Below are 16,555 nucleotides of genomic sequence, written 5' to 3' on the forward strand. Positions count from 1 at the left end.
GTCTCACTTCAGTAGCAATAATGGTGCAGCTTGAAAATATAATATTTAAGGGTAAAGGAAATACCATAACATCATTTTCTTTGTATTATTAACTTAATAAAACTGGGCAAGTGTTTTGATTGATAATTGAGAGAAATACTTTTAAAACTGTAACAATCATAAGGGGAAGTGATCTTGGTGTGGAAAGTGTTTGAGTTCTTTGCTAATTAAGTAGCAGGGCAAAATTGTGATGTATGTATTTGCTAGGACTGGAATGTGCTTTGAGTGAGTAGAGGCAAATCTTGTTTTAATACTTGGACTGGATAAGACATTTTATAATGATAGTTGCTTAGACTTCACAATTTTTTAAACGTTTCTTTGATATTGTTATGATATATTGGCACTTTGGTATAAATGCCAATAAAACTGCCTTAAGCTAATGGAATGAGTTTATTGTGGAAGATAGGCACCAAATATATTTAATTAATAAGTATGCAAATTAAAGAATTTAATTAAGTGTGCCCCAGTGGCTTAATTGCTAGGAATGGCGCTTTGCAACACTGGAGGCCCTGGGTTCGAATCCTCCCTGTGGCACAAGTGGTAGAAGTGCCGCTCTGCTACACAGGAGGCTCGAATCCCGGAGGGTTGGACTCGATGATCTCTAAGGTCCCTTCCAACCTGCATGAGACTATGATACTATGATGAATTTGGGGATTAAAAAAACACATTTAAGAATAACTCATCTGGCTTCTTCAAGGCACTGACAGAAGAACTACCATTCATCTTGTTTCTGTCATACAGAATGACAAGCGTGAGTGAAAATAATTTTGACTCTGCTAATGAATGTAGCCCACATTTTGTTTGTTGTTTTATTTCTTTATGTGCAGATTAGTGAGCTAAATTAAATGCAGGTTTAAATTTTTAGGGAAACAAACCTTAAAAAAAAATCAACAATTTAGACATTTTCATACATGCTTAATAGGTTTTATATAACTCTTCAGGCACCTGATTAATGAAAAGAGCCACTAATCTATTGGATGAAACTTGTCCAACACTGTCATCCGCTTGTCTTAATTTTTTTATCCAGATGATAAAAATATAACTGTCTGATCAACAGGAAAGTATTTAAATTCTTTATTTGACTTGACTTGTTTGACTTCTTTATTCTCAGATGCACTTAAAAATAGTCTGAGAATGCAGATGAATCCACAATTCACATTGGACTTTCAGATAATAAAACAATGTCAAATCTGTTTACTTGTTTGGCTTCCCAATTTTCCAAGAAAAATAATAATAATAATTAATATGGATAGGGATTGGAAAAAAAGCTTGATAATATTACAAGTATTTTAGGATAGGGAGAAATAACAAACTTAGACCTATTTTCTCCTCTGTCACTAAGAGTAGTAGTTACAAAACTTTAACTTTTTACAACTCTTTCTGGATGTTTTGTATTTTTAAAGAATTTTCAGTCTTTTACACTTCAAATGCAACAGGAGAATATGGGGAATAAAAAGATCTATAAGGACAAATATTTTTAAAAAGTAATAAGAAAAAATAAATGGCAAAAACTATTAATTCATACTGCAAATTGGAAAAATATATATACACAAAGAAGCTTCATTAATGCTATGCTGCAGAAAGGTTGGAAAAAGAAAAATAAAGAGATGTAAAAGATGGGAACTACCTCTTGTCAAATGTTTTATGACTTAGTAAGCTGATGTGGAATATGTAATAGTCAGTAAAATTGTGTGGTATATCATTGGAAGGCAGGAAATCCTTAACTGATTCTTGCTTACATGGGAATAAGAGTTTATCATTGTCAGTCACCTTACGTGTCTCAATTATAAAGTTTGCTTTAACTGTTTGACTTAATTCATTGTCTGTAATAAAAATATATTCTTGCACCTATTATTGACAAAGTGTATTCTAATCTGAAGGCAATATATATAAATAAATAAATGTATGGACAGTTAAAAGCTTTCCTTGACAGCAAAGCTGGACACTACCTACTCCTACCTTGTGTCTTCATGTGTGCTTCCATGATCAGTCATTGAGGTATATGAGTCTTTCTCTAAGTATATTGTGTTACATAAAGGAAAAGACCATGGATCAATCACTGACACATGGAATAAGCCCTTCCTAAAATGATTTCACTCTATATGAACTGTTTTCTCTCTTGTCCAAAGTATTTTGAGTCTTTCAGATTCCCCCTGTATGCAAGCTGGTCTTTTATGTCTGAAATAAAAAGTTTGTGCCTTGTTGTAGTTCCCAGCAGTGGTGATCTTTACAAAATACACTGAGGAATAGGTGCTAACTGTCTCGGCATGTACATAAAAACATGTGGGAATACTGAATTTGCAAAGTCAGCCTTCTGAAGAATCACTGTGTCATTTCAGGAGCTGGTACAGTGTCCATCCCACTGCCTTTTTGGAGATGTCCACAAAGTAAATTATTTCCTGAATAGTGCCCAAACAGTGTCTTTATGAATGCATTTTGGAGCAGTCCTAAATAGACTTATGCAATTAGCTAACAACTGAATAGTGTTGACCTAAGTATTCCAGCTCTTGCTTTATTATTCTCCTTTATTCATTGGAATGGCAAACCTGGTGTGACCCAGTTAATACAATACAACAAACAGGAATGGGCAAAGACAATTAGTGCACTAAACTTTATACATTGCTTTTGGTCTAGGGACAAATTTTGTTTTGCATATAAATATCAACTCCAGGCTAATGTCGACAGCATTACTATCATCTTATAGACTGAGCACTATATTTCTACTAGACAACAGTGAATTCTCACATTTTGGTGTTCAGCTGATCATTACTTTCTGAAGTAATTTTAAATAGGCAGGAAATAAGTTTTTACCTGTGTGCTGACAGGCTGAATATTTTTTATCTCAAGGTTTCACAAAATCTTGTAAGCCAAAATGATGATTAAATACCTAGATTCTTAAAAGTTTATGAAGTTGCTTTTGAAGATCAACTTAATGCATTTAAACAGATGTGGACATATTTCAGCAATGATGGACAGAGATTTGAGAAATCAGAACAGACTGTTTCTTTAGTGCTTAGCACCAATGTCACAGTTTTCAATGTCACAGATTATTTATTTATTTATTTGTTTGTTTGTTTGTTTCTTTGTTTATTTTAAATCCAAGGACAGTTTTTCTTCATTATGTTAAAACATTAATAACATAGTTGATTGTTTTTGAAGTTGCTTAAATATTATCAAGCAATACTTATCAAATTCATTAGGAACTTCGTGAAATTTAGCTTTTTTGAAAATCAGTTATAATAATGTATTTTTTATATATGAAATTCAAGATTAAAAGTTGCAGAGTGATATGAAACTCATCTAATACCCAATTACACTGTAACATCTAGTATCTCCTTCTAGCTGGCTATCTTCAAATACCCAGAATCACAGAAAAGAAATCACTGCTTGAAGGTTTATACGAAAAGTTTGTCAGTTATATCCAGTTTTAGTTTTTAGTAGAATTTAATAGGGAAGAAAATGTTTTAAATTTGATCTCTTTTTTATTATTTATTTATTTATTTAAATTTACTGAACATATCATAGAATCATATAATCCTTCCTTCCTTCCTGTCTTCCTTCCTCCCTTCCTTCCTCCCTTCTTTCTTCCCTTCCTTCCTCCCTTCCTTCCTCCCTTCCTTCCTCCCTGCCTTCCTCCCTGCCTTCCTCCCTTCTTTCCTCCCTTTCTTCCTCCCTGCCTTCCTCCCTGCCTTCCTTCATGCCTTCCTTCCTGCCTTCCCTCCCTGCCTTCCTGCCTCCCTCTCTCCTTCCTTCCTCCCACCCTTCCACTCTCCCTTCCTTCCTTCCCCAGTTCCACCTTTCCCCCTCCCATCCCTCCTCTTTTCATCCTTTCCCTCCCTTTCCCTCCCCTCTTTATTTTAAGAAGAATTTCTTCACAAAGAACAGAATCAAACAGTGGAACAGGCTGGTGAGGGAAGCAGTGGAATGCTCCACCCTGGAATAATTTAAGATGTGTGGATGTGACACTAAGCAACATGGTATAGTGATGGGACTTGGTAAATCAGATTGATGGCAGAACTTGATGATCTTTAGAGTGTTTTCCATCCTAAACAATTCTGTAATTCTATGCTTTAACACCCTGACTGAAAATTAATCGGAAACAATAAGGTTATTATTTTTTTAAGTAATTACTTATTACACTTTTATCACAGCAGTATGACTGGAACTAGATGATATTTAAAGTTCCTTCCAATACATGTCATTCTGTGATCCCATGATACTTATTATTACTGTTATTATTTTTAATTTCCATTGATTATAACTTTTCAGATGGATCATACCCCAATTTAGGTTCATTTGATGTTGTTATTGCTTTTATGTTTTATTTTTTTTTTATTCATAAGAGAGTTACAACAATACTAATGTCCTTAACTATTTTGATAATCTTTAATTATTTGTTGGGGTACTAAGTTGTCTTTGTAAGGATTTATGAGTGCATACTGTAGTTCTGAGTTGATAGAGTGTTCTAGAATAGCTGAGTTACAGCCTGTAGGTTAAGAACTATTGGGTGGGGGTTTTAGGTAGGTGTGTGTATAGGTTCTCTTGCGTGCATCGGGTTTTGCATAGTGGGTGTACATGCCTGCACAGGATTTAGGATGCAGCAATAAATTGAGAGAAGACTTTTTGGCATCCATGTTTATTTCTCTCTCCCCTGGACGGTCGAGGTCCTGGGATAAGTCAGGTTAATTGGCGGTTACGTCATTATTCTGTTTAAATATATTTGTTTATATTAAATATCTGAAAGCTATGGGTATATCCAGTTGGTTCTTCTAAGGGAATATTCATTCACCTCTGAGTTCTGAAATCTGCTTTTAACTCAAACTAAAATATTAATGACAATAACCTAGGCCATAACTACTCCATTTTAGATGGTTACTATGGAAGCTCTAGAGATACAATAACTCACTGATGTATAATTAGTTGAGCATATACCACAAGGCACTCATGAACACCAAATGCCTGAGGCTTCTGTGAGGAAAATACGTGAGAGGATTAGGGGAAATGCTATGTTTATGGCTCCTTCTTGGCTCTTGGGTTCCGTAAGTCCCAAGAAAACTGCATATTGGAAAGATAAGCACCCATAAGTAAAACTTATGACCCCCATAGAAATAATATTCCTGATAGGGCTAGAAATAAAAGCAACTTTGCTCCTGTATTTATGTTTAAGATGACAAGGTGCTGAAGACAAAGTTATTTTCACTAGACACGTCTGTATCATTAAACAGAAAAAGCTCTTCATCTGGCATTAAGGATTACCGGCAGCACACAGCTTACTGTCTTACCAGAATATGGTGGCTTTTTCCATCCTGCCTGCTGATAACCGTCAACAGCCTAAACATTGCCTGGAAAAGTGTTAGTTCACAAAAGCCAAGACCATGCCAGAGATGAGAGATGCCTATTAAACAATGAAGAAAATGATCAGAGTATTTAAATCTGTATTCTTGTTCAATTTATTTTGTATTTAGGAACACAGCGATTGGATTCAAGACTGAAAGATCTGAGAGTTTTTATTAGAGTTTTATGAACTGATACTTTTGATTCATTGAAATAATTTTAAAAATGTATTGTACATTAAAAAGAGTTTTTAGAAAACAAATAAGAATTGAAAAAAGCATATCTTTTGCAAATGCCAAATACAAGCAGACTGTTATTTTTCTCAACTGCTTGAAAACAGAACCTTTCCTTTCCTTTCCTTTCCTTTCTTTTCCTTTCCTTTCCTTTCCTTTCCTTTCCTTTCCTTTCCTTTCCTTTCCTTTCCTTTCCTTTCCTTTCCTTTCCTTTCCTTTCCTTTCCTTTCCTTTCCTTTCCTTTCCTTTCCTTTCCTTTCCTTTCCTTTCCTTTCCTTTCCTTTCCTTTCCTTTCCTTTCCTTTCCTTTCCTTTCCTTTCCTTTCCTTTCCTTTCCTTTCCTTTCCTTTCCTTGCCTTGCCTTGCCTTGCCTTGCCTTGCCTTGCCTTGCCTTGCCTTGCCTTGCCTTGCCTTGCCTTGCCTTGCCTTGCCTTGCCTTGCCTTGCAGTCATTTTATAGAAAGCTGTATCTTGTTCATGCCTTGGAGAAACAGTTTTAAATTTAGCATCATTTAGCATCATCGTGACTCTCTTTTGTCATCTTTAAGGAAGATCTGTGGAATTCAACTAAGCTGTGAACTTCTGAAAACTGAAAGCTACATGTTAAGGAGGAGCTCAGTCTGTAAGGCTACCAGCACCTGACTTTTCATACCTTTCATGTAACACATAGATGATTTCTGTTGCTTATGTTTAGGAAGCAAAGGGAGAGATGGTGAAGGTGAGCTCTATTTGTTTCAAATCCTGCTCTGATTGACTTTCAGAATGAAGTGTGGGATTTTTGGTTGGTCGGTTGGTTTGTTGGTTTTCTTCTTTTATTTGTTATTCAAATTCCTGAATTCCTAACCACTGAAATGAGAGGAAATTATGTATTAACAGGTGTTCAGATATTTTCTACTTTGTCAATAACACTTTTACAGCAAAGTCCCTACGGAACAACTTAACAATATCTTGGCACTTAGAATTCAATATTCAGGAAACTGAAAGAGAAGTCATACATATCTAACTGTTTAATAAACTCAGGAAGACTTAAACTAAACAGTTAAAGTAGACAAGGAGTAGAGAAGTCTCATTTCTAACTTGTCTCATTCTCCCAGGCAGACACTTCTGAGAACTGTATAGTAGCATTCAGAAACATTTTGGATTTGTATCAGTATTTCACCAAAATACTGCCTTGATTTACTGTAATTCTGAAAATATATCCCCTTCAATAGCCAATGAACTCTATTTAAGCTCTTAGCAGACTGAACGTGAGTTGACCATTTGTGTTCTTCTCATTTAATTATAATTAAATGTCACTCATAATCTTTTAATTCTTTAAGAAGTATTTATCAGTCTAATTTCTAACTTTTCTGAAGTATCCTTGCATCAAAATTTCATATTAAAAAACAAAAAAGAATAAAATAATAGATAGTGAATTGATAAATTGCTAGTAAATAAATATCTATTGTTCTTTTGAATTTTTTTTTAGAGGGGAAAAAAAACAACCTTATTTTTGTTTAAGTAAAATAGTGTGGTAAAAAATTAGATGTCTGAGATTTAGATATCAAAACATAATAAGGAATGGTTAGATTCATTTAAGCATTTTAAGGGAAGGGTCTGGCTTCAGTTGGCTCATTTTTGCTGTATTAATTTAGGAATGTCTTACTATTGCTAAATCATATGTGATTGAGAGATGACAATAAATAGCAAGCTATGCCATATTATGACTGATCTCAACAGTGGATGTAAGTCCAGGATATTTGTCAGTAGGCTTGAACCATTTAGAATGTAGGTATTTTCTAAATCAGTTTGTTTAGATAGAGGTAGGCCAGAGCAATAATGACCCATGAATGGTTTTGGTAAGAATGTGTGAGGTGCCCAGGGAAGTAGTGGAGTACCCAGTCCTGGAAATATCTAAGTGTTATGTGTATATAAACTATATAAATGTCACTTCATTATGAGTTATATTTCTATAATAACATAATTTGAAAGCCACATTGTAATCAAAATAGCAATATTGATAACAAAGGGTATGCCTTCATCAGATCTCAGTTACACAAGGCCTAGGCAGGTTGCTCAAGAAAAGGAGGTAAGACTGATTCTGAAAGGGAGTTCTGTTAGTACTTTTTTGTGTAGAATCAGTCAGTGATTAAGAAGATGGTGTTTGAAAATGATGCAGGAACTGGACAATGTATAAGTTACATGAAGTAAAGCACAACTGCATCTTAGTATTTTGAGCATTTAGTGAATAATAACAGCTATAAATATATAGGAATTTCCTCAAAAAAGACTTGCAATATTTTATTCAAAGCAAAATTTTATGTTACCTAAGTACCTTTTAAATAAATTTCTCCATAGAGATTTAGTGGCTATTTAGACAAAGATAAGTACTCCCAGAGCGGGTGTGCTTATGCTGAATTCTAGTTTTACAGTGTTCTATCAACAGTATTCAGGCTGCTAAATCCACTCACTATAGCTGCTCTTAAAGGTATTTTTCATTTCTTTTCCTGATGATTTTTATAGTATGCAGCTGATACAAATGTCAATTTTGCAACATAAAATTTGCTAGCTGTGCTACTCTGGAGACTAACAGATTTTCAGCATAGGTGTGTGGATTATACTGAAGCTAGTTTTAGACTGGTCACGGTCTATCAATCTGCTGATGGAAGGCAGCAAAAACTTGTTCATGCCTCCTCACAAGTAACAGAGAACACTTGATCTTGCTATCTTTTCCTTAAACCTCCTCCCTTCCTCTTTTTCTTCCCAGAAACATGAGTGCTAACATCCTAGCTGTTCATGCTAGCACTGCAAAGATTTTGGTGCTTGTGCCTGCTCTCACTGATGAATGAGATATTTGCTTAGAGCAGTGAAATGGCATATGCTGTTTGTAGATTTGCTGAAATCTTGGTCCCACTTCATCTTTTCAGGGAAGCAATTTAGTCTGTGTTATCTGTTCAAAACTTGCTGCACTTCTGCAATACATCAGCACACATAAAGGCAGTAGGTATAGATAGCAGCCTGCCATGACTTGGGCTTTTTGCAGGTGAACGCCTTTAAAGCAGCACAAGTGCGGACAAAGTGTTGGATATATCTAATGATTAAACTTCTATGTACCAGTTAGCTTGATATAAGCTGAGTTTATCTTCAGGGTAAGCCATTTTGCAGGTTATTTAAACTTGCATCAAACTTGTCTGGTAGACCGTTCCTTTGGGGGTGAACACAGCTGCAATTAGCAAGGGAAGATAAATTTCTGGAGAGCTGCTCATGGCTGAAATTGTGGGTTTGAAGAGAGGATTTGGGGGCAGCTCACAGCCATGCAGTCTCCCAGGAGTCCTTCAGAACAGACATAGGAGGTAGAGCTTTTTCTGTAAAGAAAAAATGTCTCACTCTGCCTGTCCTCTTGAGGAAATATTGGGACCACAAACAGGAAATTCTGCAGCAGAAAGTGTCTAAGGCTGTCTCATCCCATTGAAACCATGTATGCTTTGAAGAGTATGCAAACATACACTGCATGGCTATTCTTTTATGTCTTGCCCGCTAAAATACACTTTTACCTGATCAACATTTTATGTGAGAGTGCAACAGAGAGATAATACACTGAAGAGGGGAAAGAGCATAACCTAAAGGGTAACTTGGCAGGAGTGGGGACAGATGGCTGATCTGAAAGCATCAGAGGTTTGCTCCCAGAGTACTTCCCAAAATAGAGCTGGTTGTAAATTAGAATTGCCCTTTATAAAAAAGGTACATTGCTCTAAAGTCTGGCCATCAGATTATGGGTGCAGATGGTCTGTTACTGTAGGGATTTGGAGGTGTAAAGGGATACATGACAGCTAAGCTAAGGCTGATATCTCAGTGGCCTCAGGTTACACAGACTGGATTCAAGTTGCATTTTTTAAAACAACTATTCCTTTCCTGAGACTACTAACAAGGGTTTTAATAGCAGTGGCTAGGAATGTTTAAATTATAGCAATTGCTTCAATACACAACAGGTTAAGACAAACAACACATTTTACATGAGCCATGGACCAATCTTAAACATTGTGAAATATAATGTTCATAGAACATCTAGAGTATGTAAATATTTGCATTGTATTACATATACATATGCATATATATATATATATATATACACATGTTGGATGTGTGTACAGAGTTTTTAAATACTTCAATACACCTACACACACATCTAAATGCATCGATGTGCAATGATATATGAGTTTGATATATGTACACCTCTATATAGTCAAAGCCCTTAAGGAAGAACTTCTTGAAACAAAGTGCAATCAATTTACCACCAAAAAAAACCCACAATAGTTCTCTTGACTTAATGAAATGATGCCTATTAACTTATTTCTTTAAATATTACACTTAAAGAAAACAAAACTCAAAACCAACCAACCAATCAAAACCAACAGTATTTATACTATCAATGTATATCTATATACTCATGAAAAAATACAGCAATTCTTATATGGAAGGGTTGGCTTCTTAATACACATAGGCTCTATGTTAGCACATTGCCAGAAACTTTAGAGCTTCTTCTGAGCTGTGGATGTCTGGTTTCACAGAGACTGTGGCACTTGGCTTAAGAGGTAGAAATAAATAGAAAACTGTTCCACTATAATATTTATGATCTCTAAAATAGTCTTTAAATAGGTATTCACGTGTTTGCAAGAAACATTCAAAAATATAGCATATTTTATAGCATTTATTTTTGTGTACCTAATCCCAAATTCAAGATAAGTTTTAACACAATCATGTGTTGTTTGTCCGTCTAAATGTATTTCTCATATTTCCATTTATAAATTCATATTATAAGCACAACTCTCAGGTGAGAGTAAGGTAGCAACTATTTAATGGTTCTGTTACTATACTAGAAGGAAATACCAATACACTGCAATTCAGTATCAAACACACTGTCAGAGCTGTTTTGATGGCACGAACTCAGGTCAGTCACTTCATTACATTACTCTGTTTCTCTCTAGTCCCATGTTTCTACTGACTGTTTAAAAGAAAAACCTGGTCTCAGGTACTGATACTTTCAAAGGCAACAAAATGATCAAAACTGGAAAATTAATTATTTGAAAATGAAGTAACCTTACTTTCTCCCCCACCCCCCAACCTCCCGCCTCTTATTTAGCTCAAGAAACTAAAAACAAGGAACCAAGGAACCAAGGAAAATCAAGTACCATGTAACCATGTACTTGAAAATATTATACTACATCATTTGAAATGGGGTATGTAACATGAGAAAACAAACAGACAATCAAGAAAACTGGAGTTTTTAAAGGATAAAAATACATTAAAGTGAGTGAAGAGTTTGGTGAATATCTTCACCTCTTTGTAGTACTTCTTGGAGCCCAGAATGCATTATTCTTTGTAACAAGGGCAGGTCAAGGTTTGTAAGTACAGTTACATGCCCCAAAAAACTTGTTTAATTTTTCTGGCAATTCCAGGTGACTATCAGAAGATGGTAAAGCTACTTACAGACTATGTCCTGCCTATGTTCTTAGTTCATTACAGTTAAAAGAGAATGGTATTGTACAACAGGGAGCTGTTTTAGTCCAGTTTTGAAATACACAGTTCAGGGTTTTCAATAAGTTTCAGTTTTCCCATGAACACCAAAAGCAACTTCACACAGCTACAGAGGACAAAAGGGGAACTTTGATAGCATAAGGAAGCCAATATTATCTTCTATTAACTGAAAATACCAGAAATAGTAATAATTTTATTTCATCAATGTCTTTTATATTATTTTATTTAATATATATTTATTTCTGCTCTCAGTGTTCTACATGTAACCTCTGGTTGTAGGCAGATGTAAATTTTATCTGAAGTCATGTAAGGGAATCTAAAGGATGCAGTGAACCAGAACAGTACCTTTCAGATCTGGTGCCCAAATTGAAATGCCAAGACTGTATTTTAATTACTATTGCTAAATACAATAACATCTCCAATCCCACACTACCATATATTAATAAAGAAAAAGAAAAAGAAAAAGAAAAAAAAGAAAAAGAAAAAGAAAAAGAAAAAGAAAAAGAAAAAGAAAAAGAAAAAGAAAAAGAAAAAGAAAAAGAAAAAGAAAAAGAAAAAGAAAAAAAAGAAAAAAGAAAGAAAAATGAAAAGAAAACAGAAAAAAAAGAAAAGAAAAAATAACATCCAGACTGTTGTATTAGGCGAAATCGGACGGCAGCGCCGCTGCAGCCGCTGAGTGCCGGAGCTGTCCGGGCAGCACCGAGACGGAACCGCGGCACGACGGGAGCGGTGCTGAGGACGGCGGCGCCGGAGGAAATTTTTCTGTTGACACGGATTGAAATTGACAGCATCGTGGAAAACAGCTACTTGATGCCCAACTGGGCTCTGAAATACCTGGGTGCCACTGTTGATGCGGAGAGGACCACCAAGAGTTACGGTGGGAAAGGCCGGCTTTCTCCCCTCTTTTCCTCCGCAAAGTCCCCTGAGACCCTCTTGCAGCCTGATATTTCTGTTGGCAACTGCTGGGCTTTCCGAGGTTCGCAGGGCCACGCCGTCATCCAGCTCCTGGAGAACATCTGGCCCACAGCTTTCACCATGTGGCATGTCTCCAAGGCGGTGTCTCCCTCTGGGGATGTCAGCAGTGCCCCCAGAGACTTTGCCATCTTGTTAAGTCTCTGCCTGCTGCTGCTTCTGGAGGCCCCCGAGGAAAAAGCTTTGCCATAGAGCCCCATAAGAGCCCATTGAACCCCTATAGAGCCCCAGAGATAACCAACAGAACACCATGACCGCAACATAAGACCCTATAGAACCCCACAGACACCCCGAAGAGCCCTATAGAGCCCCCACAGACACCCCATAGAGCCCCATAGTGCTCCGTAAAACCCCATAGAGCTGCACAAGAAGCTCATAGAGAACCAAAGAGCCTCATGGTGCCCCACAGACACGCAACAGTGCCCCATAAGGGCCTTACAGACACCCAACAGAGCCCCATAACTGCCACATAGAGCCCTGTAAGACCCCATAGAGCCACACAGGAGCTCATAGAGCACCATGGAGCCACACAGTAGACACTCAACAGAGCCCCATACGACCCCATACAGTTGGGAGCTCCCAAATTTCAGTGGTGGGCTGCTGCAGAGCACGGCATCCTGCCTGAGGGCACCGAATCCCTCGGCTGGTTCCATGTCTCCAAAGGCCTCTGCTGCTCTTTGTGGCCGAGCAGCTGGGAGCAATTGCTCCACGTGCCCTGACTCAGGTTCGCCCTCCGTTGTGCTCCAATCCTACCAGAGCACAGGGAGGGTTGGAAGGGCTCCCACCTTTGGCCTCAGTGTGTTCTTTATAGCACAGCCTGCCTAAGTGTGACCGCCATCATCTCTTGTCTTTGAGGGAGTGGATGAGGACGAAGTGGAAACTCTCCTGGGATCATTTGTTTATGATGTGGACGGAGAGATTGCACAGACCTTCCACGTTCAGGAGAAGCCCCTTCAATCCTACCAAAGGATTAAAATGGATGTATGCAGCAACTGGGGGAACGCGGAATACACCTGTGTGTACCAATTGGAAATCCACGGCAACCCCTAAAAACACCTAAAAACCCCTAAAAAGCCCTAATAAACCCTAAAACCCCCTAAAAAAACCTAGAAAACATAAAAAACATTAATAAACCCTAAAAACCCCAAAAAAAAAAAAAAAAAAAAAAAAAAAAAAAAAAAAAAATCACATTCCAATAAAGGCCATTTTACCGCTCACCATAATGGTGTAACAAACAGCTGTGACTTGGTCGGGGCCGTCGATACACATTCACAAAGGGACTTGACTTTCCAGGTTACCAGATCGAGGTAACAAATGGTGCCCCGTGTGAGGAGAAGTCCTGGAGGTGAGTGTGCGACGGCTAAAACCGCGCTGACGGACGCGGTATCCACGGTTCGAGCCCGTGGAAGCACTCTCGGTGGGGTGCAAAGGGGAATGCAGCGCTGCGCCTATCCTACGGCCGATAGTTCGTAGAAGACCAGGAAGACTTCAGGTCTCTGGGTAAATGTATTCCGTCATTAGAGTAGTATTGCAACTTTGTAAAACCTACTATGGTAGGAAAGCTACGCCTTCTAAGAAGGACATTGCAGTCGTCATTAGTTGTCTTGAAAAGGAGAGGGAGCTTTCCTCTCCTCGGGTGATTTTGGATCACAATAAGTGGGACTCTTTAACTTTTTCGCTCTTTGAGCGCGCAATGAATGAGCAAAAAGCTTCTGAGCTCAAAACGTGGGCATTGGTGCTTGGGGCGCTGAAAGCGGCTCGGAAAGGGAAGACTCAGCTTGGGGCTGCTTTGGGAATTGGGTCGGGAGGCTTTTTCTCTTGCAGATGTGAAGATTTGAAAGACAAAGACAAGGTGGCGCGAGCCATCCCGACCGCACCCATCACTCCGGCTGAACAACGATCAGATGGCCCCGTCCAGCAGCATTCCACACATTCCACATCCTTATCTCTTGACCCGCAGAAGCCTTCCTCTGAGGCCCCATATCGGTATCCAAAGCAACCGGTATCTTCTGCACTCCTTCGCCCATCCTTGTGGGTGGGGAAGGGGAGTGAGCAGGGGCGGGAGGATGGGTCCTTTCCTCGAGATGGGATGGGTTGTGGGTGTGGTTCCGCCCCGGGGGGCGGGGTGGATAAGACTAACCAAGATGGAAGCCAATCCGCATCAGCGGGGGCGGAGGCAGAGGCGTTCCTAATCATAACCCTTCCTCAAGAGGGTGGGCTACTGGTCCAGCTCTACCTGGGGGGAGGGAGAGGGGAGAACAAGAGCGACCAAGTCTCGGATTGGTCAAAGATAAGGGAGGCATTCCTTTTTATCGTTAATTGGGGGCCCGGTCAGGGGGCCCCGGGCTCGAGTGGAGTCTCTGAAGCTGGAACAAGTCCAGCTGACGAGCGAGCCACGGCAGCCCGAGTTGGAGTCGGTTAAACTCCTGCTGACAACTTGGAGGAGAGGAAGAATGCTTAGGATAAACTGTATTGATTATTGTCACTGTCTTTGTGATTGTTAAATGTTTATGGTATATGAAAGTATAAATGCAAATGGTATATGGAACTGTTAATGTTATAGGAATGTGTAAAAATGAATGCTTGAATGAGTGTGTATATGTCAATTCAAAAAATTATGACGTTACATGTAATCTTCTGTTTAGTGTATTATCAGTGAAGGTTTTGATTGAGTGATGGTTATGTTAACATTTAAGTCCCCTGCAGCTCAGCGACACTGGGCCACTGCCATCATGGTCCTTGGTGTGCTGCGACACATCAAGACAGACAATGGCTCGTGCTTCATCTCGAGATCTACTCAAGGAGCATTGGGGAATATCTCACTCGACAGGCATCCCTGGGAATTCCCAGGGACAAGCATTGTGGAAAGGGCCAACCGTCTCCTGAATGACAAGATACGTGTCCTTGGGGAGCAGGAAGGTCACAGAGAATAGAGCTGCAATAGATTTCCTGCTGCTGGCTCAAGAGGCACAGGTGCAAGGACTTTGAATGAGAAAATGGAGTTCCAGTAGATATATGAGAAGCTTTGAGCAGAAGGATGAACTGTATAATATAGCCCAAGATGCCTTGAAAATACTAACTAAAGAAGCACTAACATTATTACACACTGCACCACATACCTCTGCATGTTTACGTCATATTTTAAATAACTCACCACAAAAATTTATATAAGTACTAACACTTTTATATACTAGGATTAGGATTGGCGCTTGCATTGTAACGGGGCATGGTTTTGTTAAGCATGGGGAGAGGGAGATGTTGTATTAGGCGAAATCGGACCCTCGGGATGTAACGTGATAGGCCCTCCCCTGCTGGGTCATGCATATGTAAAAAAGATAAGGATGAAACTGGATACCTATATAAGGGACCCTCACATTCCAATAAAGGCCATTTTACCGCTCACCATAATGGTGTAACAAACAGCTGTGACTTGGTCGGGGCCGTCGATACACATTCACAAAGGGACTTGACTTTCCAGGTTACCAGATCGAGGTAACACCAGACCCAGCAGAATTCTCAGCACTAATGGGAAATAGTTAGAACTGTTTGAGCCTCCTTGATTCTGAGGGGATTAATTTCCAAAGTTACAGTTCAGACAATTCTGAGAGTGACTCAAATTTCTACAAAAATGAGGTTTAGTACTTAGTGAAGACATTTACCCTTTGAAATTTGGCCTTGTGATTTTCTAAACAAAAACAAAACAAACAAACAACAACTACAACAAAAAAAAACCAAACTACTTTTCCAGTCTATACTAACTCCATACTGGAAGCATCATTTTTGTGTTTAGTACTCAAATAGGTAGAAGTAAATGATTTTTATTTTTATTTTTATTTTTATTTTTATTTTTATTTTTATTTTTATTTTTATTTTTATTTTTATTTTTATTTTTATTTTTATTTTTATTTTTATTTTTATTTTTATTTTTATTTTTATTTTATTTTTTTTTAGGACTGGTCAATAAACCAGAGCATTTTAAAGTGTTTGCTGAGCCCCAGTGTATTGTTAAATATATTTGACAGTGAAAAAATGGCATTTTATCTCTTTAAATGCTGACATTTAGCCCTAATTCTTCAATAGAACAAGAAAATATTCTGCTCTTGAAGAGACAGATGATGCTTAATGTCATCTGATATGCTGTTAATAATGATATTTAGCTTCTTAATTTTATTCATTTTATTAACTTTACATACATTTGCATTATCGATACATAAGAAAATCTGTTGCTAGCACATGTTCAGAAGGCAGATGCATTATCTGTACTGGCTTGCTTACAATTTTTTAGACCTATTATGCCTAAATTTACCACAGCCTACAGGTGCGTGGTGAATCCCTTCCTACCCTTTCCAGACATAATTTTAAATTGTTGCTTTAAAAGCTCTGAGAGCCTCCAGAGCCATTTTAGCTTGGTTTAATTCCTTTCCTTTGTAACTTGTTTTAAAAGAGTGTGCCCCTTAACAGTAAA

General features: G+C 38.1%; 1 protein-coding gene across 1 annotated transcript in view; it reads left to right on the forward strand.

Moving 5' to 3' along the window:
- LOC146762777 (uncharacterized) overlaps positions 1-13,230 on the forward strand; it is a 41,153-nt gene extending 27,923 nt beyond the window's left edge. The window contains exons 3-4 of the mRNA XM_085538074.1: positions 11,777-12,270; positions 12,922-13,230. Of these exons, the coding sequence (XP_085394200.1) occupies positions 11,777-12,270; positions 12,922-13,140 (713 nt within the window). The 3' untranslated portion in view covers positions 13,141-13,230. The remainder of the gene's footprint in view (positions 1-11,776; positions 12,271-12,921) is intronic.
- Positions 13,231-16,555: the final 3,325 nt, after the last annotated feature.

The sequence above is a fragment of the Coturnix japonica genome, chromosome 1, assembly GCF_054131305.1.
Source record: "Coturnix japonica strain WE chromosome 1, WE-NBRP24, whole genome shotgun sequence".
Lineage (NCBI taxonomy): Eukaryota > Metazoa > Chordata > Aves > Galliformes > Phasianidae > Coturnix > Coturnix japonica.